Source organism: Glandiceps talaboti, chromosome 2 (assembly GCF_964340395.1).
Source record: "Glandiceps talaboti chromosome 2, keGlaTala1.1, whole genome shotgun sequence".
Taxonomy (NCBI): domain Eukaryota; kingdom Metazoa; phylum Hemichordata; class Enteropneusta; family Spengelidae; genus Glandiceps; species Glandiceps talaboti.
In genome coordinates this window covers 26958106-26981876 of record NC_135550.1, presented here as the reverse complement: position 1 = coordinate 26981876, position 23771 = coordinate 26958106, and the positions used below count along the sequence as shown (strand labels likewise).

The following is a 23771-nucleotide window of genomic DNA, read 5'->3' as shown; positions in this document are numbered from 1 at the left end:
AAATACAATTTCAAAAAGTCAGCCCTACCTCGAAAAATTGTCTACCAAATATACGCGAGCATGACATATATATCTATAACGCCTGGATACGTAGGATGTTGTCATAACTTGCACAGCAAGTTCGTGCAAGATTGAGCGAGGACAAAAATGTCTCGCGAGAAGTACTGGTCACGTATCTCGCGTTACTTTAAGAGCGGCCATATTGCATTCCCAGGATCTTGCATGACAGGCGAAAACGTGATTCTTCAGTAGAAAGGTCTGAAAATCCACATTCATCCTTACTTTTCCAGTAAGGCAGTGCATTTCTTTTGGTTTCCCGAGTAGGTTGATACATATATCTACAAATATGCCGGAATATGGAGGACGTCAATACAAGGATAAAGAAAAACCAACTCAAATTCGTGAGAGCAACATCGTCGCAGCGAAAGGTATTTGGGCTATTAATTATTGAGACCCGACTAGTCTCTAATGGTGGTAAAATTTGTCGAAATCTCAACCTCTTCTTTAAAAAAAAATAACATTACAATATTATGGCTAAGAAGTGGCCAATGCGTAATGTGTTTTCTCGACACTGCGATATTCTGACAGCATGGCATGTGGAGTATCGTATTAAGAAGCCTTATAATGTCAGATTATCATATTCTAGAAGGAAAGATGTTCACTAATTCACTTTCAGGTAATGGTGTGAACGTCATTGTTTATGTTAATGCATGGAACGATTCATTGATTACTAGGCGAGCGCGAGCAATAGGGGAATTAAGTTAAGAGGTGACAGACTTGTGATTTAACATTATTACTAGTGATGTACGTGTTGTAGCCTGTAGGATGACTGGCATTTATTTAGTGAAAGTTTGAAACTTTAGTCCTGCTAGCGCTTGCACACTGAGGACAAGACTAGATGCTGACAATGTTCCTAAACTAAAAAAAAGAAAAAGGAGAGTTCTCGACTTACTACATCTGCAAGCAGGACCAACGAAACCTAAAAATGAACCTGTTATTTACAGCATGCATGTCAGAATGCTGGCAGGGTAACATGGGGGTGGGGTATTACCTTGTAATCAACAATGAGTGTGTTTCAGTATGAAGTGTGAATGTATTGAACATTGCTGTATCCTAGTTCTCTATACATATTTTGATTATAAACTAAGAAGCTCCACATTGATCCATTTCATTAATTCCAGCTGTTGCAGATGCAATCCGCACAAGTCTCGGACCAAAGGGCATGGATAAGATGGTAAGTTACATGTATGAATTGATTTGATACAAAGAATTGAACACATTGGTCATCTTTGACAAATTGCATTTGTGAGTAGAATTAAGATAAAGCATAAATTGTGAAGTATGTTTGTTTATTTGAAATGTATACATTTGATTTTATAGATCCAAAGCCCCAATGGTGATGTGACAATAACAAATGATGGTGCAACTATTTTGAAACAGATGCAGGTGTTGCATCCAGCAGCAAAAATGGTAAGATAAACAAGCAATTCTGTCTTGGAAAGTCATCAAGTGTGTGATTGGACATATTTTCATGCAGTAGTAACTGTAACCTGAACATGTGTCAATATTCTGTCATAGAGGAGAATGGCTAAATTATTCTTTTGATGAAATATCTGCATTATGCAATGGTGTCTACAAACTACAAAAAGGACTTCACAATGTTGTGAAGTGTAAAATGTAAAAATAATAGAAGTGCAGATGATGTAATAAACAATCCAACTCTGAGATTTCTGTGGAGAGAATATTCAAAGGAACCTCTGATGCACTTCATGAAATTGAACATACAGTAGTTTCAGGTCTGTCACAGAAAGCTGAAATAAAATCAAAATGTACATGATATCCAATAGTAAATATACTTATCTGGGAACCAGTATTGCTTTTAGAGAAATACTGGTGACTTCTCCACAAATGTAAAACTTGGTTGTTGTAATTAAATCACAAGTTTAATTCCACCATATACTGCTGCTACTTGTCAGACGTACATGCGCAAAGAATAATCACATGGTCTGCATAGTTTAGATTTGATAAACTGATATATGGTAGATACTATGCTCTTCCAAATTATTAAAATGTTTCAGCAGTTGGTTTGAATATACAGTCATGCTTGTATTAACTTTCATAGGATACTTAAAAAAATGCCCTAAGAAGGTTACATAGCATATAGCAAGGTGTTAAAACTTTCCTGTTTTAGAATAATATGGTCTTTCTTACTAAATTCACTTTATTTTTGTTCTCCATTTAGTTTGTAGAATTATCCAAATCACAGGATATTGAAGCTGGAGATGGTACAACTTCTGTTGTTGTTATTGCTGGAAGCCTATTAGATGCAAGTGCAAAACTTCTAGCTAAAGGTGAGATTATGTTACATATACAGGGATCTACTGCAATGAGAGTAAATGCAAGAATGATTGAAGTGCAGATGTAATAAACAATCCAGCTCATAAACATGCACATCATAAACATGGAGATTTGGTACGTTGACTATAGGACTCTAAACGTGCCAAGATAATTTTCATGACAATAATAACATTTGTATATTTATTTATTTCAGGTATCCACCCTACAACAATTTCTGAATCATTCCAGAAGGCTTCCAGTAAAGCTGTTGAAATTTTAGAAAGCATGTCTGTACCAGTTGATCTGAGTAATAGGGACGCTCTAATCCAGAGTGCTACCACATCACTTTCTTCTAAAGTAAGTGTTCTAAATCTGATCTTGAAAATCTTCATCTTGTCTGGTTAAAAATGAAGAAATAATGTATGCACATGATGAATGTAAAGATCCAACGCTAAGTTACTATCCATGGTAGATGCTGAAACACAGTTCAAAGGAACCTCTGATGCATACAATATTAATTAACAACTGAAATGCTGTTGTTACTTTACTAGGCATGTTAAGAATTCCTGTGAATGAAATGGGCTCTTACAACAAATCCTGAAGCACTGTGTAATTTTGAGTTGATTATTTAGGGTCATCTTATTGTGTTGGTTATCCAGAAGTGGGAATATTACAATCTCTCACGTAAAATGATTTACACATGTTATGTGATACACAAGCCGTTTGAAGTATTTTTAAAATTAAGCTTTTGACCTGCCTTGATCAACAATCATCATCAAGATGACAAATTTCCTAGTTACAGCTGACCACTAGTAGGTGACCAAGCTAGCCGTTGAACATTTTGGCTCTCATGTCGAGTATTTAATAGATTTCTGCAACTTAGAATGTTACTTTGTATTGTCGTTTTTGTAATTTTTGTATATTGTATTTTCATGATTATTGTTAGGTTGTATCCCAGTATTCCAATCTACTAGCACCAATTGCAGTGGATGCAGTCCTGAAAGTTATTGACCCTGCAAGGGCAGACAATGTAGACCTTAGAGATATCAAAGTCATCCAGAAACTAGGGTAAGATGTTCACTAGTGTTGCTTCTTTCATGTTATCATCAGTACTGTTTTGGCACACAAGTGTGGCTAGTCACTAGTAACTGGTCACTATCAACACTTTTAATTGCAGTGTGGAAGTTAAGACATGTGAAGAAAGATATTCAATAGATATAACTGTGCAGTAGACATAAAATGAATCCTTTTAAAAACGTAATCGTAGTATGTGTCTAGAGTTGAATTTCTATATACACAGGTTACCAATATTTTTAGCATTTTGCACTTGCAAATCCTGTCACTTTTTTTGTAATTTCAGAGGTACCATGGAAGACATAGAACTTGTGGAAGGAGTAGTTTTTACCCAAAAGTTAGCCAGCATTGGTTTACATAAGATTGAGAAAGCAAAAATAGGATTGATACAATTTTGCCTGTCACCACCCAAGACAGATGTAAGTTCTTCTTTCAAGACATGTTAGTTAACGCAGTAATTTGACCTTCCAAGTTGGTTGATGTTACTTTTTGACAGATATATTTACCACTTGTCTTGTGATGACAGCAAAGCTCCCTCTTCTGATTTAGATGAGGATATAAGCTTGAACCCAAACTGAAGACAAGAGAAGAGAAACTTGTACTTTGGTTGCAGAACTTACAAAGTACCTACAGAAGTGGGAGATACAATAAATTTTACTCTTGGAAAGACAAGGGCCCTCATTAATTCAATACGACAGTGCATACAATGTTTTCATTTTCTCTGTGTTCAGGGTACTTGGAGGTTACTTACATTATCAAACTTAGAAGGGGGGCCTTCTGAATTTTGAATTTGTAGATTGTCATGCATCTTTTCCTAAAAAAAGTTGTTTGTTGTTGTTGTTGTTGCAGATGGAAAACCAAGTTGTAGTTTCTGATTATGCACAAATGGATAGAGTTTTACGAGAAGAAAGACAATATATTTTAAATCTAGTCAAGCAAATTAAGAAAGCTGGATGCAATGTATTGCTGATCCAAAAATCAATATTGAGGTTGGTATAAGTAATATATCTGATAATTTGTCAGAAAGATGAACAGGGTGCAGTTACCTTCATTTTGGATCATGTTACTTCCAAAGGTAATAATTGGACTCCGTGTACTTTTGATGACAAGTTTACAGTGTTTTGAGCACATCTTTGGGAAACATTTTATTTTGTCATCATGCAAAACAAGAAGTATTCACATGTAGCCAACTCTTGAGTGGTTTCAAAATTGTGATATAGTAGTTTGAACAAAATAATTGATTTCCTATGAAGCATTTCTATGTGAAACCATAACAATACATGTCCATTGATTGTATCTTGATACAGAGATGCTGTGAATGATTTAGCACTTCATTTCCTCGCTAAAATGAAGATCATGGTTGTGAAAGATGTTGAAAGGGAGGATATTGAATTCATTTGTAAGGTAAGATTGCTGTGTTTTCTCTTCAATACAATGCTGCAATGTATCTATTATTCCAATATGGGTAATTCTTTGTGGCGACAGCACAGAATAAAATTTATTCATTGATCAGAATCCTATGATGACAACAGTGCTCCCTCTTCTGATCTAGGCGAGGAGACCAGAATTGTACCCAACCTGAGAACATGTCATGCTCATTCTGAATGGTTAAAACATTGATGTCGACCCATAGAATTCAACATATCAAAGCAATAAAGGAACTTGACACAATCAGTTTCCATATTAAACTTTTGTTATTATCTTTAGGTTGATCGATATTTTAGGGAGTCAAAAATGTTTTCAGATTTTTAGATGGCATGATTTTTTGTTCATGTTAACTGTACAGGTTATTTTATTTTTCTTCAGAGTTTAGGATGTAGACCCATTGCAAGTGTAGATCATTTTCTACCAGAGCATCTTGCAACTGCAGAACTTGTGGAAGAAGTATCTGCTGGAACTGGTAAAATAGTAAAGGTAATTTGACCATTTTCTGATTTTCAGTTTCCTATATCATGTTGTTCCTACATTATCTCCAATTTTCTACACTTTACATGCACACAATATATATATATTAAACCAATTGAATTTGCTTTTGCCTTGGAAACATTTGAAGGTTAGAAGTGCTTTGTAGAAAGAATCTCCAACTGAAAAAATCCTATCAAATTGTGGATAGACCTATACACATACAGACAACAATTTCCCATAAAAGTTGCGTTGTACTTAGTGTTATGACTGATGATACTGTCTATATGAAATCATTCTCATGCTGTAGTTTTAAATGATGACACAAACCTTTCCCTCATCTGATGATGATGAGGATAAAAAGTGTTCAAACTAAAGTTTCTGACGACCTACAGCTCAAAAAGTCAGCATTATTCAACATGTTCAGAACATGTCATTGGTGTAAATGCCAATCCATGAGTGTTTGGAATCATTCATGATTGTTTCTTCTTGTTATGATCATACAGGTAACTGGTGCAGCCAATGCAGGAAGGACTGTGTCTATTCTAGTCAGAGGCTCTAACAAGCTTGTTATTGAAGAGGCTGACCGATCCCTACATGATGCTTTGTGTGTCATCAGATGTTTGGTTAAAAAGAAGTAAGTGTAATTTAGTGTCATTGTACCATTTGTTAGTGGTTATTGGTCGAGGTGTGACTTGTGTCTTGTCTTGCTTGCTTGCTTGCTTACTGAATGTCCTGTGATGAAAATAGGGCTCCCTCTTCTGATTTCAATTGAGGAAAGCAGCCTTGAACCCTACCTGAGGACAATATGAATGACTTTATCTTACTGTAATGAAGAAAATCAACATATTGCTAGTAAAGGCAACATGGTGTTTAGCATGCTAACAGCTGTGTGAAAATCACATATACTGGATAGTCATCTCGATTTACTAGATCTAAGACATCAGTAATGTTGATTATGTAACAGGCAGATGAGTAACTTTAAGGCAAGTTGATACAAGTTTTCAAGTTATCTGGAAGCTGCATAACATGACACAAGTTTTGAGCCTGTCTGTTGTTCTTTGTAGGGCATTGATTGCAGGTGGAGGTGCTCCAGAAACTGAAATGTCACTTCGTCTGATGGAGTTTGCTAGATCACTGACTGGCATGGAGGGCTACTGCTTCAGGGCATTTGCAGAGGCATTAGAAGTGGTACCATACACTTTAGCTGAGAATGCTGGTCTCAATCCAATATCTGTAGTAACTGAACTACGTAATAGACATGCACAAGGAGAAAAGTCTGCAGGAATCAATGTCAGAAAGGTATGTTGATAACAAGTGTGTTTATGTAATTCATGTGTCCTTTAGTTGAAAAAAGTAATACACTGGGATGGAATGCCTAATAGTACAAATTCCAACAAAAGCACATACTAGATGGTATTATCATGAAATTATTCAAAGGAGATGGCCATCATTTTCCATTGACAGGTTTGCCTACTGTAGTATCAAATGATGACACAAACCTTTCCCTCATCTGATGATGATGAGGATAACAAGTGTTTTGATTAAAAGTTCTGACGATCTACAGTTCAACTTGCATATACCAATACTTTTTATTACAATCTGGTGTTTGAAGACTGCAAGTAATCATTGTATTTTGTTTTCACTTTTAATTCAGGGGTGCATCACCAATATCTTGGATGAGAATGTTGTACAACCATTGTTGGTATCAACTAGTTGCATCGAGTTAGCATCAGAATGTGTTAGAAGTATCATGAAGATAGATGATATAGTAAGTATCAATCTGTGCATTACTATAAGTGATTTTGACATAGTTACGATGTAAAATTATACCAAGCCTGTCTAACTCTGAAACTTGTTGGATATTTAGGCAAGTATTAGTATCACTTGAAAGAGGGGGGCGCATAGCTGTTCTAAGAAGAAGTCAAATTGATGGTTGTTCAAGACCCATGTCAGGTTAGGATAATAATTAGGGTGTGGAGAACAGTTAGTTGTCTGGCAGAGCCATAGTTATGCAAAGATGGCGCTGAAGAGTGCTCCAGTAAAATATTTGACATGTACATGATACAAATATATTTAGACCAAGGTTTCCAATTGATGCTGTCTATCAAATCAATTACTATTACTATTTAAGGAGACACTTACTAACTAGTAATCTTTTCATGTAGGATTTGTGTGAAAGGTCAGGTCATGAAAACCAGCACATAGTGTTATAGTTTGATGTGTATGTTTCCTCTACTAACATTCTCACTTCTCTCTCATCTCTTGTAGGTTGGAACAAGATAGTCGGACAGAAAAAAAAACACCCCAGTACATTGACATGAAGATCATCCTGTCTTTGCAGTTACAACAGAACATTCAGCTCTTCTCTTGATTATCCTAATTGTCATTGAAATAAGTGTATTTGCTCTATGTAAATCCCAGTATCAACACAATCATGTCAATGCAATGACTTGCTGTATTTATTAGTGTCTGTATATTTGAAGTGTGTCCTTTACATTCATGACTCTTCTAAGGTGTTTGGGGGTCATTTGTCTCGTCTCAATGTATTTGTGGCACTTGAACTTAGTAGAACTTTGTTTGCTCTTTGTTTTCATTTTGCAATTTTCTGTACAAAAAAGTAATAAAACAACATTTTCGTTTAAATGAGTATTTGAAGTGATTTGTAATGGAATACATGGAGGAAGTTTTACTGAATTTGGCCTGCTCATATCAGAGCGACAAATGGACAGACTTGTGCACACATACATGGACAGAATCCGATCCAACATAGTATCCACCTTTGGGTTGAGCTGATAGCATTTGCAAAGTCAAATACTTGTACAAGCCTTCTGGCAGGCAAGAAATCATGTTCCCCTTCCATATGGCTTACAGTACACTAATTCAACCTTGTCGTAACAGCACAAGTGATAGTCCCTGCTATCAGATATTGTATCCTCACAGTGCTATACTATCACTACAATTCACATTGTTGAAACACTCCCATGGCCATCTGACTAAATTCTGATCGGTTACAAAATTAATAGCCATTGTAAATCCACACTTCTACACACACAATATGTCCAAAATGATAACTAAACCAGTGTTGAAAAAAAAATCAGTTTATTGAGTGGAAAAAAAACTACACTAGTACAGGCACATTACATAAAACTCCTTTTCTAGAAATACTTGATGTGTAGCATTGCTCTGTAAATAATTCACTCCTGTGTGATGCTAGGTAACATATACTATGTTTACATTGTAAGATAATCTTGCAGTTCTTTGCAATTTGCTGAGAAGCTAGTACAAAGTTATCATTTTACTGAGATGCCCCTTGCACAAAGTAGTCCTTGATAGGTTTCATTGCATTAGTTGCTTGCAGTCCAAGACTTCTAACCAAAACAGCTGGAACTGCGTCAGTTGAGAATAGCCTTTTTAATCCATCAATGGTTGCCATTATTGGTACAATGTGTTTTTGACGCTTGGACTCGTACTCTAGCAGATGGGATAAGGCACCTGTAGAACAATACAAAAATGGTATTTCTATTATCAAAAGTTACTACTCCTTAATATCACAACTAAGACATATGGGTATCACAAAGATGATTCAAATATTACACCAAACCCTAATTGTGATCTGGTATCTTTTGTCTGAGTACATGACACTTTCATTACTTGTAGTATTTGTTAAAAAAAAGAACATTTCTAACTGGTAAATTCACTTTTCCAAGTCATTCAATTTTCTACCCACCTAAATCCTGGCCATTTTGGACAGCTTCAACAAGTATATCCCTAAGACAGGCAACGTCACCAAATCCTAGGTTTACACCCAGACCAGCCAATGGATGGACTCTATGTGCTGCATCACTGGAGAAGAGAAAAGCATACAACCAGTTATACTTGTCACTGAATTTTCAGATTCACAAAAATTGTAAGGTTCCACTTTTGAGAAGAAAATAGGTTTTTTTTCTTATAATGTATAAAAACCTTTCTCTGTATCATGTGTATAGTAATTTTAGTACTTGAACTTTAAAGAAGTGAATCATATGACTGGCAATACTCTACAAATTCTAAATATATAAGCTACAGTTTTTCTCTTATTTGAATTTGAACTGACATTTCACCACTAGAGGGCGGTAGTTTCCCCCAAGCCTGTTACTTACCCAATGAGTGCAACTCTTGATTTGACATAGTGTGTAGAATGGCCTAGACTAAGTGGAAACATGGCTCTACTTTCATCATCAGATGCTATCACATATGGTGGTAATTGTCGAACTGAAGATCCACCACTAGAGGGCAGTAGAAAAGACAATCCCTGTTCCATGAGCTGTGAAGCAGTATCAACCACCGGATGTCTCTCGCTTTCTTGCCACTGTAACACAATTTTGAAATACACATCTTAATTTATGTCAAGGGCAATCACCAGTAGAATACTACAGTGTGACACAACTTTTTCTGCCAATTTTGATTTTTATACTTTCCAAGAGTGTCACAATAAATGTACAGAAGAAATAGAATAGAATACTTGTTGAGATTTATTTTCTACATATTGTGCATCAGCAAATCTAATCCTCAATGACAATTTTGACTAGAATTAGAGCCAAAGATATAAAATGACTGCAAACGTCAAATAGAAAAGAATGTTTAACAGTTTTGTATCAAATACAGTCAGGTTGTCAAAAGATAGGAAACAATGTATGAGGGTGTAGAAAACTAACTCTCTTGTTTATGTTGAGTCATGTATCGCATCCTGTTAAAACTTAGTAATACCATCTCCCTGTTTTGTTTTTATTACAATGGGATAAGTTTCATAACTTTTTGGATTTTTAAGACTAAACCGAACTACTAGCTAAACTATATGTATAGGAAAACAAACAATTTAAAAAAAACTTTTTAGAATGATTTTTGGACAGTAGATGTAATTCTTTACTTTTCAGAGAAATATGATTTGTAACTACATGTATGTTTCATAATAGATGTAGTTTTCTATTGCACATTTCAAACGAATCATACACTGACTTACAAGTGATGGCATCAACAAACTGATCTAATGAAACCATACACTGACTTACAAATGCATTGTTTATGGCATCAACAAACTGATCTTCAGGTAGGAGCAGTAACTTCTTGGCATCATCATGTGTTGTTGACCAAACTAATGAACTATGTGTTTCAGATAACTACAGGGAAAAAATACACATTAATTATAATCTTAAATAAAAAAACAACCTGTAAACATCATCTGATCAGTATCTTTACATACAAGACTGTATTCTGATTCACACATTATAAGTTTGAGGAAGGTTATCTTTTGTTGATAATTTCATTTTCAGCATTCCATCTACCAAACAATTTGAAACACAATTTGAAAAAGCAACATCATGTTCATAGAAATGGCATGTTTGTAGAAATGATGACATCATGTTCGTAGAAATGACAAAATCATGTTCATAGAAATGGCATGTTCATAGAAATGGTGACATCATGTTCACAGAAATGAAATCATGTTCGTAGAAATGAAATCATGTTTGTAGAAATGACATCATCATAATCATATAAATGATAATGTGCAATCTTTCATACAAACAATTTATGGTGTATGTATAAACATTAACTTCATTAAATCCAACACATTAATTGCTACATATGCTAATTTCTCATGAGAGTATTAATTTCTTTTCCATCTGACATTATGTGTCACTGTGTAAATAAAAGCATTTCAGGATGTGTTTTCTTGAAACTCAGCTTTTCTTCCATTTTTCACCAAGAAGCAAGTATCAGACCATCCCTAGCCCTTGTAAAACGAATTCTGTTCATACAATAGCAAAGTACATGTATAAAGGTTTGTTATACACTGACAGTAATGTCACCATAGCAACAGCATGTCTTGGACACTTATTGACCTATTTGTAAACAAATATGGAATGATTTTTAGGCGTCCAAAGTCCATGTCATATTAATACAGGACTGACACTTGAGCTGAGGTTAGAAATATGTTCCTTCCATAAACCTTTCACATCATTTCCAAGTTTGTAAAGGTTTGTGACATCTATAATTATTTACATCTTGGATGGTATTGGAGTGGGGTAATGAGAGAGTTTGATGGGAATGTTGGGGATGCAAGGGTTGGGGTGGGGACTAGGGTTGTTGACAGGGACTGCTCACTGAAAACAATGCAATCTTTACCATGAGTCACTCTGGTAATAAAACAACATTGCTAAAGATAAAATCAGCTTGGTGGGAAAACAGAATGTGTTTTCCATATCATAAGACTTCCTTCTTATCAAAGATTTAGATATTTATCTAACCAACTAAATCAGCAAGTACGTCAAGTAAGTCTTTCAACCGCCTTATAAATAGTGTTTCAGTGTTATTCTTTTCACACATCACAGTGCAACAAAGTTACAAGACGTCTGATATATTTCATCCGCCTTCCTACAGGTCTCCACCAATCTGCTTGAAGACAGAATCAACAGCATGAAGTTATCACCATTAGTACTACTCCTTGCCTGTAATGCTGTAGTATTCGCTCAGAACTCAGTATTTAATGATGAATGCCTAGACTACCATGTTTACTGTTTCCGTGACAACGTCTGTGCCTATACTCTTTTGACTCCAAGACAAGCTGACTTGACTTGTCCGTCTCTCCAGGAAAGCATTGTCAGCCTTCAAGGAACTGGGCAAGCTTTACAACAACTACAAGATGACATGACTGACCAGAGTCAGGTTCTACAACAGCTACAACAACAAGTACAGACACACCAGGAGAAGATTGAACAACTAGAGTTCATCAACTCAGAACAAGACATAAAGATACAACAACTTGAAACTGAAGTGTCCAAATTCAAAACAAGTGCAGCTGTAAGAACCACAGCAACACATGGCTGTAACAACGGCTACTTTGAACCACATCAAAATTTAACAACCTCTACCTATGCCTCTAATGACATTGCAGCTTTTGAAATATGCAACATAGAATACGTTGCTATGATTGTTCAGGGTAAATGTACAATCTATCAGTATATGGACACAGACAGTTTCTCCGAAATCCAAACTATTAGTCTTGTCACAACCATGCGAGGGGTAGAATATTTTGAAATGAACTCGGAGCATTACTTAGCCATCGCTGTTACACCGTATTACTCCACTCGTTTGGGTAAACAAATGTTGTACAAGTGGACAGGTTCACAATTTGAAGAATTTCAAGTTATTTGTGAGGAGAGCTACGAAGCTGAGGACTGGGCATTCACAACAGCCAACACTTTGAATGGTGAGAAACACTTCCTAGCTGTAGCAAACTATAAAAACAATGCTGATGGAAGTAACTATGAGTATGATGTTAACAGTGGTGTCTACACTTGGGACGGACAAAGTTTTGTTCACTTTCAAGACATTCCTACGAAGGGTGCCTTAGATGTCACCTTCTTCACAGTCAATGATGGGGTATACTTATGTTTTGGTAATGGTGGTACAGGAGACATTAAACGAAAAAATTATGACGTCCCCTCTGAAGTTTATAAACTGAACTCTGAAGGTACATCATTTGATCATCACCAATCATTGCCTATTGCTGGTGAATCTAATGCTGTTACTTCATTTCATTACAATGGTAATCTATTCTTGATGGATGGTCTACGATATGGTTCATCATTTGTAGCTGACTCCCCTATTTACATTTGGAATGACACACAGCAAGAACTCGTACTCCATCAAACATTGCCAACCACACAACCATTTGGGGTATGTGCCCTTGAAATTGATGGTGTTATGTTCCTTGCTGTTGCCAATTTCCAGGATGGTTCCTCCCCAACAGTTGACTCCATTATGTATAAGGCTAATGGAATGTACTTTGAAGAATATCAAGTGTTGAATACCTATGGCAGACGTGGCTATGCTTGTGGTGCACTGCAAACTGACACTGACCATTTCCTACTTGTCAATGTAATTACATACAAATATGAATAATACTGTATATCATACTGTCATAGTACATACATCAAATTATAACTCAATTTGGTCGTACTAGATCATACCAAAATGATTTCATGACAGTACGGAAAATATTTACAATTATGGGCAAATCATTTGGATAGGTATATCTTCCTAATTATGATTTTGATCCACACATTTTCAGAAAATGTTATCAAAAGATACAATAACTGTATGTTTTAAGGGATCATACTCTTGATGGGTATTGGTATATTGAAAAATGAAAAATAAATTTATGCAAAATGAATGATTTTATGAGTGACTCAGACTCGTTGTTATTGAATTGATTCAAATGTAAATGTCAACAAATATCAGTAATAGTTATCACTACAAACAATATTATCAACATTGTCACTAATTTTTATCATCAACGGACAATCCGAAAAAAATATATAAAATATATCACCACTGTAGACTATGCTTTGGATAGAATGAGGAAACATGTCAACAATAGATTTATACAACAACTCATAATGACTATACTGTATACCCTATGCATAGACATGTCAGCTGTTGGTAGCAAAGTTGTATAGGATTTCCTTTTCATACATAAAAGAAAACCATATCTGTCCCTGATACTTGCTGATGTAATATGAATAATGATAAATTAACTTGATTTATTTGAGGACCAGCTAATTAATGTCAAGAGTGTCAATTCTGATATTCCAGCGACATGTTGTATTATATTTTGAATGCAAATTGAGACCCTTTAATGAGACTGGGAATATCTATAACGGATCTTGATATATTTATCACTCTTATCAATTGCAATATTTGTAACCTAATAATGCAAAGAAACATGGACAGATATGGATCTCATAATTGCCTATCTGACATACAAACTAACTTAAGTTAAAAACAATGAGTCAGTTATACTTACTGGTAACATTGCCACAGGTCCAGTAGGAAAAAATCTTTGCCAGGCGACATTGTTATCAGTTGGCTAAAAACAAAAAATGATGCAAATGTTAATGTCACAAAAGGTCATTTGTCATACCTGATTACTGGTAGCAGTCTCATTTGACTACATGGTTGATTAGGTTTTTTTCCTGAATTACAATTGTTTCTTTCTGTCATACCCCTTGAGTCATTTCAAGATACTACCAAATAAGTCACGCTGAAGAAAAAGTTGTCAAACATAAAATGTAAATACTGATATTGTATTGTATTGTATTGTATTGTATTGTATTGTGTTGTGTTGTGTTGTGTTGTGTTGTGTTGTGTTGTGTTGTGTTGTGTTGTGTTGTGTTGTGTTGTGTCATGTCATGTTGTGTTGAATGAGGGTAGGGCATGGCACAACATGATGAGACAGTGTGGCATTGCATGCAATGGTGTTGTATTGTGCAGTAATATTATATAATATGGTACAGTATGGTACATCTTTTTCCATTACATCGTGTCTTATCGTATTGTAACATCAGATTACCTCAGCTAGTTGTAGAGTTGCTACTACAGCAGACTGGTCATAACTCCACACTAACTGGTTAATCTTCATCATTTGTCTGATACTAGAGCTAGGTCCATCAGCACCAATCAGAAGTTGTGTATGTATTTCCTCTCCATTTTCCAAAAACACTTTCACACATGGATGACAAAAAGTATCCCCTTGTTTAGGGACTTGAACATCTACTGCCCTTGATTTATATCTAAGTTCTACTCTGTCATCTTTTAGTGAGTCAAGTACTTTACATAAAGCTATGACAGTCACATCATTTTCTACAATGTGTGCAACTTCTCGTGACAAATTTTCACGATCAAATGTGATGATTGCATTAGAACAGGCATCCCAGACTTGTATCCGTTTGAATGGATTGACCCTCATCCTGGTCATGTGATCCCATGCACCAATATCTGCATGAAAATGTCATATCAATTAATTGAGGGGACAAGGTAACCAAACAATCGAATAGCTCCTCTATATTTTCAAACAAAAGTTGTATACATTATAAAGTACATATTTTATAAAGCTGCCATCATGGGCATCTTCAAAGTTTGAATCACAGTATCACATCTATCTAGGACAGTAAGTATAGTTTAATGGAATGATAAGTCATCTACTACAAACTTTCATCACGCATTGATTTAATTATTCAGCATTATTGTCTCTCACTGAACCATGAACAATATATTCTCCACATCTATCCAATGTAGTTAAAAAAATCATGTGTGATCAACAAAAAATACATGTACACCAAAATGTAATACAGCCACTAAGAATTAAAGATATCACTGTCTCAAACACAATTTTATTTAAAATAAAGAGTTTCAGAGTAGAAGTCAAAATTATCACTTCATTGTATTCACTCTGTTCAAATAAACAATCACACTGAAGATATTGTTATGTACTCTAAGACAACATTACTCACCTTTTAAGAAGTTAACTGTCCCCGGATTAAGTGAACATACTCTATTACTGTACTTTTCTGGTAGTTTGTCACTGTATGTTTTGGCAGGAGCTGCCTCAAGTAATAAAATCTTCTTGCCTTCAAACATAGGATGGGTTCCTGCAATGTAAATAATAGTTAGGCTGGGTTTCTATCTGAATCACTGCCTACAGGATCACTGTCATTATCATCAAAACCATGGTGAGCACAAAATGGCAGTGCAATGGGAATATAGAGTAGAGATACTAGCATCAAGACCATCACACAAACATTGTAACTGTCTTTGCCATTATCATCATCATCATCATCATCATCATCATCATCATCATCATCATCATCATCATCATCATCATCATCATCATCATCATCATCATCATCATCATCATCATCACCAGCACCATCACCCACTAGCTGCAATAATTGTAGCGTCTTGTTGCGGTTTTGTGGGGTTTTTCGTCTGTTTTGGTGACTTTTTAAGTTTTTGTGTTTAACCCGCACCTAGGTTAGGTGCGGGTTAAACACAAAAACTTAAAAAGTCACCAAAACAGACGAAAAAACCCGCAAAACCGCAACAAGACGCTACAATTATTGCAGCTACATCACCCACCAACCCCCAAACCCCAACCCCCAACCCCTCCCCAGTGTTGTCTTTGCTTTACAATGCATGATACATTTTAGCGGTTCATAACTCATTACCTAGGGCACAAGCCATTGCATTGCCAACCATTCCCCCACCAGCAATGGTAACATGATAGAATCCAGGGTCATCACGTTGCACTTCTTCTGATGGCCCTTGAGCAGTGCAAAGGCTCCTTGCAACATAAAGACTTCTTGTCCACAAATTTCTTGGGCCAATAAGGCTAACAGATGTTTTTAAAGCCGCGCACAGTGACATGTCCTTGTTTCATGTGTTTTGATTCCGTAACACGAAATTTCACCAGAGGAAACACAAGAAAACAACCAAACCCCATCTCGTCCAATCATCATATCGATATTAAAGACGTGAACTATAACGCCAATTATGATTGGCTATTATCACCAGACGACATCATGGCGGACCAAGGAAGCAGAAGTCTGCTTGGACTGCTGAACGGAATCGCGAAATCAACATACTATGGCGACATTGATGTCACCAATGACTTTCTAAAGGAAGAGCTTTATCCAAACATGTCATTAGATGAATTTCAAGCTCTCCTTACCAAATGTACATCACTTCTAAAGGTAAACAGATCACACTTCGCGATGTGCACTCGGACTAAATCCGCCTCCTCGTAACTTAATATAGGTCACAGGGGGAGTAGACTGCCGAGCCGGTGTTGTTGCATCAAAACAAAGTTCAGTGCGATCTCTAATTAGATTGAATCATCCTACAAAACGGTAACTTAAATCCGCCAATATTCGTGATCAAAATTATGAGAATTGAGAATTTTTGGCGAAACCATGAGGGTGCTCTTTGGCTTATGCTCATAATCGTGATAATGCATACACATTTATGCCCATCAAATACTTAGTATAGTGAAATGTAATATTACCAATAATACTGTGTAGCTTTACAACTTTTAAGATGTGATATAATCTTTTAAACTGTTCCCAAAGGTTTGCTGTTAATGCGCCATGCCATGCCTGTCGTTTCCTTTTCCCAAGTAATCAATTTGGCACCTTGAAATCATAGAAGCTGCAAAGATATAGTGAGATCTTTGTGTCCCCAAGTACATGAGGGCAGCTTCTTTATGGAGTCAGTTTGCTTCTATTCCTTCCTGAGTGGATAAGTTTGTATATTTAAACAATAATGTACGCCCTCCCAGCCCATAATGGATGAAAGCAAACTTTGAACGACATAATGGGCGAGGCGACAGCCGAGCCCATTATGGAGTGCAAAGTTTGCTTGAGTCCATTATGGACTGGGAGGGCATACATTATTGTTATTATTTTATAGTTTTGCCAATTCCAGTGAATTTGGAGACCGAGAAACGCTAAACAACGTATACTATACACAGCGCTGAACATTGTCTGCCATGTTCGGCCCGGAAGCTGAATACTAATCATAGCGACACACGTACGTACACGTACACACACATATACATTTCTGTGAACACAGATTTTGTTTCATTTTAATTTGAATCTTTAAAAAAAAATTGTTATGGTGTTTACCCCATAATTTCCCACACCTTTATTGCCTTATGGACATAAGCTTGTATTGTTATGCTCGTTCCGGGGCCGCGATGCCCAATAACGGAGTACATTATCAGTAATAATGTGCAGCGATGACGTCACAAAATTCACTGGAATTGGTAATGCTATAATATAATGTTTAATATTAATCGAGGAGTATTATTGCAGTAGTTGTAAAGGTATTTGTTTATTAGTGCTAACAATGCTATCAACACCTCACACTTTCAAATATAAAGAAAATGTAGGGATTCCATTTGACATTTATTGACAAATAAAAAAATGACCATTAAGCTACACATATTTTAAACAAGCAAAAATACATGTGATGTCAAAATGTGAGGGAAACATCATTGAAAGAATCTGAAAAAGAAACATGAAAGATGAAGGGGTCTATAGTCTAGTGAAGTGATGTAACGCAATACAAATGGCATTCCCTGATCTATCAAAATAAGACCTAATATTAAACTTTGACCTTGATGAAATATAATTATATATGATGAACATCCAATTTAACAACAAAGTTTATAGTACAAAGTGAATTTTAGTTTAGCTATTTAAAAAATCTTGCATATAACCTACTATCAAAAAATAAATTATGAAGTCCTTCCTTGTCTTACCACCGTCATTAACCATTAGCCTCTTTACAACAGTGCGTAGTAGAAGTAGATGCCATGTACAGTTCTAATATATTGCATTTTGTTGATTGCGTTGTAGAGCATAGCATCAGCTGACATGGATTTTAATCAGTTGGAAGCCTTTTTGACTTCACACACAAAGAAACGAGCAGGTGGCATTACTGAGGAACAAGCTGCAGTGTTCGCAAAATTCTGGAAGAATCACAAGGCAAAAATTCATGAAAGTATTGTGAGCCAGGTAAGCAAACTTTGTGTTATACATGTAATAGATGGTGGTATAAGACACTGATACATCTTATAAATAGAATACTTTTACTGCATCACTTGGGAACCATAAAAATATTGTCAGTATTCAGGACATTCTTTATGCCTTTAAAAAAATAAAATAAAATAAATTTAGCTTGGACATCAATCAGGCAGTTCACACAGTTGACAAACACGTATCAATGCGGACCTCAAAACAAATGTACAAAAGTAATGGCAGACAATAACACAAAACAATAAATTCAATACTTGCTTCTCATTTGACAGTTGACATAAGCTTTGACAGTAAAATATCAAATACTAATTTTCATATATAAAAAAATTGAACATTCTTGTATTTTGAAAATTTAGCTCCTTGAACTTTTTGAAGAAAAAATAAAATTAGGTTCATGGGCTCTATTCCTCTACGTATAAATTTAGATCAATTATAAGGCAAAACTTTTGCTCAATAAGAAGTAAATTTCATTTTCATAAGTCATCATGTCATATATTTTCACATGATTATTACATTCTCTAACCTTCATACATAATTACTTCATCATAGTCTTTAAGGTATGTCATGGCGCCCTCACACCAGCCAACCCTTTGTAGAGCAAGGTCATTGAGAGTGAAGTGACAGATGTATCTTAGTCTAACTTCATTGATCATGCAATATGTATAGTTCTTTAACCCAGTTTAATTGAAACTGTTGCTTTCTACATTATTATCAGATTGACTCAAAGTTGACATGGCTATATATTGTTGCTGATAAATCAGTCATGTGACAGTTATGACAGTCATGTGACACTTGCCATGTCACAAGTCATTGGTCATTAGTTCAAAAATGCCAGCAATGTCAATGATAGCAACCAGGAGACTTGTCATCGTAATTCTTCTATTCAGCTCTGATAGTACAGTCATACTATGTTTACTCAACCAGTCCTGTGTCCTCTTACTGACCCAGCTATTTTTAGCCTCAGTGGGTTTGTTAGGTCTCTTGTCAATGGTATGGGGTCATTGATGTGATGTTTTTATGATTACTGCTGTTTTGGTTTACGAGTACTTGTACTTTTAGAAAACTACTCACAACATGGAGAAAAAAAACACAATTGAGTATATGGACATTACAGTTGTACACACTCGCTACATTAGAAATAGGTTTGAAATTATGAGCAAACTTTTCTTGCTTTGTTATGAGTCAACAAAATGTACATTGAATTTCTTTTTCATATATTCTTTCAAAATGATATTTCCCTTTCATATATATTTCTTCATATTATAGAGTACATGGAATAACACATTGAAGAATGTGAGTTGGCGAATTGATCTGAAAACACAGGCTCGGCACATAGACCAGTTACATGCACCCACTGCTATTGTAGAACTACAACTAGCCAACGGACAAGAGAAAACAAAAGTAAGAAACCAGAAATCAGTTGTTCTTATCTAGCAGAATTGACATATTTTAATTATGTGGGAGTGACATAGCTATAGGTACTGCTAACTTTTTTAGCCCCCAAAGGAGGGGCTATTATGATGGGCTCTGTCAGTCCATCCATATGTGCATTCATTCATGATACGTCATTTCTCAACCATGTAATATGGAACCGAGTTCAAGCAAACCTGGCATAAAGCTGACATATATGGGATATTTGAATGTCTCTTTGTTTCATATGGGCAAATTTGACCCAATAATGGTGGCCATATTTGTGGTTAACAATCAGTATTTACTCAATGATCTGTCTTTACCTACTTTGATAACAGTCACCTCCCATGCATTTATGCAACTAACCTTTAGAGAAGTGTTAACAAAGAAACATTCAAATACTGTAAATTGTTTACTTTTTGAAATGGTGAAACATGAAGAATCAATGTGTCATAACTGTTCCAACTAACCCTGTCAGATTTGTAGATGATGTGTGATAAAGTCAGCAAAGACTAGTACAATAGCTGTTGTTACTAAATTTATAATGAACTTCCAGTTCAGAGAATAACAAAGTAACATGACACAAAACCTCTTATACATTACAGTGTCAAAAAATATAAGAGAAAACAAACTTGTACAGAAGGTAGTGAAAAGTCAATGTAAAAACTTGTCAGTGTGCCTAACATAGATGTATAGTTCCATAAACATTATAACGATAGTTCCTGCTAATTCTTATATTTTGAGTTCTGATTTATTCATTATAACAAAAATTACAAATGGATCTTGGCAGACATTCATGCAAATATTTATTCAATGTGAAATGCCATAGACGATTAAAATTATTGACTTTTACAGACTCCTTTTCTTAAAACATGTGTAATCAAATGTGTAACATACTCAGTTGTGATACAAAGTCCAATAAAACAAGTTGTTTTGGATTTAGAGGAAGAGAATCATTGCAATGTCCCTCCCGAACATTTCCTCTAGACAATCACCTCTTGTGGCCTGTAACATAAATCACTGTATGTGACTGTAACTATGTAGTAACTGACTGAATAAACACTTTCAGTTTTAATAGATTACTTCAGTTGCATGCCATGTAATATTAATACATGTACCTTGATAACAAGATGAATTATAACTTATCTTGATTAATGTTTGATATTAAACATAGCAGTGATAATTTATGTACTGTCAAGCTGTATAAAAAAATTAACCTTATAGTTACTATTCAATGTGTTCTGGCCTCCAAAGCACTGCTCACTTTTTAATAACAACCACATCAGATTGTCAACCCCAGTGGACATAGCCCAGGAGCTGTAGGAATGAGCCATGTCCATCTGTCTGTGCATCAGTCTGTCTGTCTGTCTGTCTGTCTGTCTGTCTGTCTGTCTGTCTGTCTGTCTGTCTGTCTGTCATTCCATGAACAGCCCTATCTCTGACACCTATGAATGATTCACTGTCAACCAAACCAGCACAAATGTCAGATGTTATAGAGTACATATGCACATCACTTCCTTTGATGACTGACCATTGTTGCCAAACAACAGCCATAGTTATTGTAAAAATTCAAAATTAGTATTTTTGGCCATAAATTAACTTGAATGCACAGAGACTCCATTCAGATGATCTTAGCCCTTAACCTTCAACTTCAAGGTCAAATAGCTAGTTGCTCACTTACGTATTTGAACTGATATTGTATAGATACAAATAGTATTTGTATCAAAAGATGTAAATTTCATGACTTTGATGACTTTTTTTTTTCAGGAGACAGAGGTTGTTAGGTTTGAAATGGATGAAGATAAACTGTCAGGGGTAATCAAGAAATTGGAAGACATAGAAAAACAGATTAGTGTGCATTGTCAGTGATTCAATCTTCCTTTAAGACACTAGATATATTATCTATATTTTATATATTCTATAGAAAACAATACAAAGTGCATCTTCCACACTTAGTATATCCAATGCATCATCAATTTGTATGGCTATGCTCTATTCACAGTCTCCACAGTTAGTCCTTAGTAACACAGCTGCATTAATCCTTAGATTGCTTTCCAATGTATCTGCACACTAAAACACTGAGGAGACATAAAAGACAAGCTTCGCTAAAGTGTCACATACTGAGCATATAGGCTTTTTATATACTCAAGTGAATATACTGGAAACATAAAATCCTTATTTAACTATTCTAGTACAGTGTTAATGTCGATGCATGTCCTCGATGAATATACTGGAAACATAAAATCCTTATTTAACTATTCTAGTATAGTGTTAATGTCAATGAATGTCCTCGATGAATATACTGGAAACATAAAATCCTTATTTAACTATTCTAGTACAGTGTTAATGTGTGTATATGGTTCAGTGTATGGATAAAGATAGTTCCTTATGACCTGACCTTTGACCTTACATCTTCATGTCAAGAATGATGGGATAAGTGAAGACTGTTTGAAATTTTATAAAGTGATTCGTGTTGTTGTGGTGTTCCTTCAAACTATGTCTAGACTGATAACCAATCACATAATTGAAGAGATTTCACAGACACACAGGAATGAGGAGTCTGGAGTTTAGTTCAGTCCTTGCATCAATCATTGGCTATCATGTAATGATATAGTGATCAGAAAGTGTTTATAAACCTTGAGTGGGGTAATAAGTTACAAGTACATGTATACAGTATAAAGTAGTATCAAGTAATTTTGTTCTGTTTAATTTTGAACATAAGTACAGCTTTGTCAGCTACATAAATGAATGTTCATGGACTGTGGGTTTATAGTTACTAAAATGAAAATGTTTGTGAGTAGAAATTTTAAAAATCTTATCATGTATTTGTTTCAAACATTTTGTCAACTACAACATTTTGACTTGATATGTATGTAATTCTTTATCTGCAGCTAAAAAGGTTGCAATTGCTCCCCAAGTGTAAACTTATATTTCTTTTACATAAAATATTTTGTGATATATATGTATGATGTAAATCTTGTGACATGACATAATGCCATGTCTTGTCAAATTTCAATGCACAGAGCAACATTTTTTTACAAGTTGCCTGTTGTCTCACTCAACTGAAAGTTCCAACATGAATTTTCACTAAAAAGACAAAGTTTGTTCTTAATTGCCAATAACTTAACTTTTCCCCAGAGACATGTTCTTTTATTTTGTAATTTTTTTCAGACTATCTTGTAATAACTAGAGAAAGAAAATTTAGCCAGATGTCGTCTATTGAAAATATTGAATACAAAAGTGCAATATGGTATAAAACCAGAGCAAGTCAATGGATTGTTCAGTGTCCTTACATTTTTACCTTCCGTAAGGAAGGTTATAATATACCGACGAAGTCTGTGTGTGTGTGTGTCTGTATCACGGTATCTGAAAAAACGGCTGCATCAATTCAAACGAAATTTCATAGACATGTTCCATAGGCTAATGGCCAGAACTGATTAGGTTTTGGTAATAATCCGATGAATATTAATGGCCAATTTGAGTAATTAATCTATCGAACGAGTATAAAGTTGGTGGCAGATTCAGATTCAGTTTCAGGTAGCATTATCTTATGAACGTTATATTGAGCGTCAGATGGCCTCAGATCTGAATCTGATGCCAACTTTATACTCATGCTCTACACTACTGAGA

The 23771-nt window shown here is 35.3% G+C and overlaps 3 protein-coding genes across 3 annotated transcripts; 2 read left to right on the top strand and 1 right to left on the bottom strand.

Annotated features, from left to right (window-relative positions):
• Positions 1-205: 205 nt before the first annotated feature.
• Positions 206-7941, top strand: LOC144447421 (T-complex protein 1 subunit delta-like). Its single transcript, XM_078137445.1, has 14 exons — positions 206-428; positions 1182-1234; positions 1381-1470; positions 2243-2351; positions 2552-2694; positions 3284-3405; positions 3698-3830; positions 4261-4400; positions 4719-4815; positions 5218-5325; positions 5820-5950; positions 6381-6615; positions 6971-7084; positions 7585-7941. Exons 1-14 carry the CDS (start codon positions 347-349, stop codon positions 7597-7599), a joined length of 1572 nt encoding a protein of 523 aa, XP_077993571.1. The 5' UTR covers positions 206-346; the 3' UTR covers positions 7600-7941.
• Positions 7942-8443: 502 nt separating this feature from the next.
• On the bottom strand, positions 8444-16580 carry LOC144453308 (ubiquinone biosynthesis monooxygenase COQ6, mitochondrial-like). The gene is made up of 8 exons (XM_078144563.1): positions 16362-16580; positions 15648-15785; positions 14708-15132; positions 14162-14224; positions 10365-10472; positions 9456-9664; positions 9044-9159; positions 8444-8808 (listed from the first exon to the last, which is right to left on the bottom strand). Exons 1-8 carry the CDS (start codon positions 16558-16560, stop codon positions 8612-8614), a joined length of 1455 nt encoding a protein of 484 aa, XP_078000689.1. The 5' UTR covers positions 16561-16580; the 3' UTR covers positions 8444-8611.
• Positions 16581-16715: 135 nt separating this feature from the next.
• Positions 16716-23378, top strand: LOC144453405 (COMM domain-containing protein 1-like). Its single transcript, XM_078144691.1, has 4 exons — positions 16716-16886; positions 18552-18710; positions 19998-20132; positions 21909-23378. Exons 1-4 carry the CDS (start codon positions 16716-16718, stop codon positions 22008-22010), a joined length of 567 nt encoding a protein of 188 aa, XP_078000817.1. The 3' UTR covers positions 22011-23378.
• The last annotated feature ends 393 nt before the right edge of the window (positions 23379-23771 follow it).